This window comes from Nuphar pumila, chromosome 17 (genome assembly GCF_984573655.1).
Source record: "Nuphar pumila chromosome 17, dmNupPumi1.hap1.1, whole genome shotgun sequence".
Taxonomy (NCBI): domain Eukaryota; kingdom Viridiplantae; phylum Streptophyta; class Magnoliopsida; order Nymphaeales; family Nymphaeaceae; genus Nuphar; species Nuphar pumila.
The window spans coordinates 33,216,391-33,220,248 of NC_143265.1; the positions used below are offsets into that span (position 1 = coordinate 33,216,391).

General features: G+C 41.3%; 1 protein-coding gene across 1 annotated transcript; it reads left to right on the top strand.

Moving 5' to 3' along the window:
- The first annotated feature begins 2,400 nt into the window (after window positions 1–2,400).
- On the top strand, window positions 2,401–3,618 carry LOC149811872 (protein WHAT'S THIS FACTOR 9, mitochondrial-like). Its single transcript, XM_089992938.1, has one exon. The coding sequence runs from the start codon at window positions 2,401–2,403 to the stop codon at window positions 3,616–3,618; it is 1,218 nt and encodes a 405-aa protein (XP_089849064.1).
- Window positions 3,619–3,858: the final 240 nt, after the last annotated feature.

Below are 3,858 nucleotides of genomic sequence, written 5' to 3' on the forward strand. Positions count from 1 at the left end.
CATATATAAGGTTAGTTTCACGACCTATAACAAATAATGAAAACAATTAAGAAAGTGATTTGTACTTGCAAACAACTGTACGGCTTATGACAACGCCCTTATGGATAAGGAACCCCTGACTGGGGGAAGTTGTTTTGACCAAATCTGACTCATGGATGTCTTCAACACGGCTGGATGTGAGTTTGGTATTTTGGACCGGATTTAATACTTGACCTAGCGGTGAAAAAAGAAATCAATGCATTGAAAGCATGTGTACTGACCAGTATAAATAAGGTGGTGGTCTGCACGGTCTTCATATTAGAATATAAGGGATTTGATCATTTGGGAAATTACATATATACCAACAATAAGGCTGTTAGTTGCATGGTTTCCCAAGAAATTTAACAGGTTTTTCCAAAAATCTACATGCTCAATAATAAGCTTTAAAAGTTTTTATTTTTTCAAATTCTTAGGGGACAGGACGTCCCTAGTTCCTATCAAATCAAGCATGTATATATCACATGTATATTGCCATATTTAAAATAATTTGAAAAGCTCTCAAAAGCCCCCGTCCAATGGTTGTTGCACCAAAGAGCATAGGCAGCTGTACTCTCTCTAAGCTCAATCATGTGCATGAGGATTTTTAGGAACTTTTTGATTAATTTTTTTGTTTTTCCTTAGATCTGGCCATACGAACCATGCAGATGCTTTTGTAGGGTTAGATTTGCAAAAAAACACCTAAAATACTTTTATGCACATGAAAGTTAAAAGATTCATGATTATTACATCCCAACCCAAACGTTTAACTGTTTAAGAAAGGGGTTTGGTGTAGTGGCTGCGGGCCTTGGCCGTAATATGGGTAAAGGTTTCATTCTATCAACGAGGGCAAGGGCGGCAAGGGATAAGCCCTTGCTCAGTCAAAACTGAACCACGAAGACAAGGGGTGTGCCACGAGTTTACACCTTTGGGATGATGACCATAAGTACGACAGGTCTCCAATTTTGAGTGTGGTTTTTCCATCATTTATGAAAAAAAAAAAACTTTAAGAACGGACTCTCATATTGATTTTGTTTTTTCATTCAAAATCCTAAAATCCTGTTCCGAATCAAGCAGATACTATAACTTAGATCCGACCCGTTTACATCCCCGAAAGACTGCAACAGTAAAACTCTCGAAGTCTCTACTAGGGATGTCTGTGGATCTGAGAAAAGCAGGGATCCGTTCATCTCGATTGGGATGGAGATGAAGGACATGAAACGGAAAATAGACTGAGGATAGAAGTGAAAATAAAAACTTATGCAAGGATGGAGGCGGTGATGACTTCCACTTTCCCTGCTCCGCCCTGTCCTCTATCTTCATTTGAAAAATAATTAAAATACTTTTAGTTATTTAATAAAATTATATATATATATATATATATATATTTTTTTTTAATACTAAAATTTTATGCTTAAAGCTTAAAACGACCGTTTTGATCTTTTCTTTCTACTCTTTTTCTTCCGATCACCATAGTCCATTCTTTCGGCCTCTTCTCAAAGCTCTCCGTGCTGCTCTGCACGACAATTCGTCCTTCTCGATGGTTACCTTCTCCTTCTCTAACTTCTAACAATCGTAATGATAGAAATCAGAGACTAAATTTAGTGAAATAAGAGAACGGGAACGAAAATGGGGACAGGGGCGGTGGCAATGATGAAGACACGGATGGTAAATTTGAAACGGGAAGGGGTGAGACTTGAGAGTGGAGGTCCAAAGTCTCTCCGTCATCACGATGAACAGGAGACGGAGGTCAAGACGGGTCAAGAATCGAGACCTTGTCCCCCGCACCCGTACCAGGTCCACTGCCATCCCTTTTTCGACTCAATGCTCTCTAAAGCGGGAAACAACGAAGGGCTCCGCGTCTTCCTGAATCCTCATCTTGTCTGGGCTCGAATGGCGATGGGGGAGTGATGAAAAATAGATTCTGGAATGGTGCTAGTCAGATTTGAGGGAGAGAGTCCTATTGAAATCTTCATTGCCCACTTGGTGGTGAGTTCCATATCTGCGTTATTCTCTTCGTTTCTATAATGCGTCGAGAAAAACCCATTCTTTACGTATCGAAATCTTTATTGTCCTGAGCGGGATACTGAAAAAACTCGATTAAGGTTTGTGGCGAATCTCTTTTTTCTGCTGATTTCTTCGTTTCCGTGACGAGAGGCTGTCTTGAAAATCCGGTTTTTATGCATCGAAACGTTCATTGTCCTAAAGGGGATACCGAAAAAAACTCGGTGAGGTTTTGCGGTTATTTTCTGATGATTTCTTCGTTTCGGTGATGTGGGTGTCGAGAAAATCCGGTTTTTATGCATTAAAACACTAGTTTCACTGATGGGAATACTGAGAAATCTGGGTATGCTTCGGTGGGGATCTTTATTTTCCCATGAAGGGATGAAAAGTGCAAGTGGGTTCATTCAGAGGCGCAATTTGGTGAAGGTGAGATTGAAATGGGTGAAAAACAGGGGCCTCGATCACATCATTGACAACGAGACCGATCTGAAAGCGGTCTGCTTGATAAAGGATGCGATCAAGAGGAGCTCCGCCGGGTGCCTGAGCGCCTCGTCATTCACCGAGAGGCAGAAACAGTTGGGCTTGACCATTCCCGTCTTGCGGTTCGTCCGGAGGTACCCCACACTCTTCGAAGAATTCCCTGGTGTTAGATTCAAGAACGTTCCTATGTTCCGGTCGACGGACACCGCCCGTGTCCTCGACGAGCGGGAACAATCTATTTATCAGAGCCATGAGGAAGATTTGGTGGAGAGGTTGTGCCGATTGTTGATGATGACCAACAGTAGGACACTTCCCTTTCAATCGATTGATCCATTGAAATGGGATTTGGGTTTGCCGGATGATTACGTGAAGAGATTGGTACCCAACTATCCGGATCATATTCGGATGGTTAAACAACAAAATGGTCGACTCGCTTTGAGCTTAGCAAATTGGCATGACGAATTCGCGGTATCGGAGTTGCAGAAGAAGAGTGAGAGCCTGGATCAGTATTGCTCTTACAGGAATTTCAAGAAGGGGATGTCATTTGCGTTTCCGTTGAGCTTCCCTCGAGGTTATGGATCGCAGAAGAAGGTAATATCATGGATGGATGAATTTCAGAAGCTTCCTTACATATCTCCTTATGAAGATTCATCGCAAATTGATCCTAATAGCAACCTAATGGAGAAGAGAGTAGTTGGTGTTTTCCATGAATTGTTGAGTATAACAATACACAAGAAAACCAAGAGGAATTATATAAGGTGCTTGAGGGAGGAGATGAATCTGCCACAAAAGTTCACAAGGATTTTTACTCGATATCCAGGCATATTTTACCTGTCTCTGAAATGTAAGACGACAACGGTAGCTCTCAAGGAAGCGTACCAACGGGGAAAGTTGGTCGCTCCTCATCCACTTGCTGGCATTAGAGAAAAGTACTCCTATGTCATGAGGACAGGGGTTATGTACAGAGGAATGGAATTAAAAGGAAGTGGCTTGAATGACTCACTATTTCCTAATCATGATGGCTTAGTTGTTGAGGAGAGCAATCAAATGAAACACGTATCAGAGGACAACGTTGAAGAGGGCATTTTAGTAGATGATACCGAAGATGATGATTCATAGGATGCATTGGGTGATAATTTTGTCTCCAAGTGAAACATTATCGTACTAATTATCAGTAATTCATATTTGGTTTTGGGTTTTTTGCCATAATACTTTCTTATCTCATTCAATTTGTTCCTCTTCATTCGGTTGATTTATACCCTCTGGAAAAGCCTTGCCGAATGTGAAGCATGAGGCCTTCTCTCAAGAGTCTAGTGGCGTCTCCTAAATATGATGCTTCCTTTTGAATTATCATTATGC

Coding starts and splice junctions, on each gene's coding strand:
- LOC149811872 (XM_089992938.1), top strand. CDS start 2,401: ATGAAAAGTGCAAGTGGGTTCATTCAGAGGCGCAATTTGGTGAAGGTG.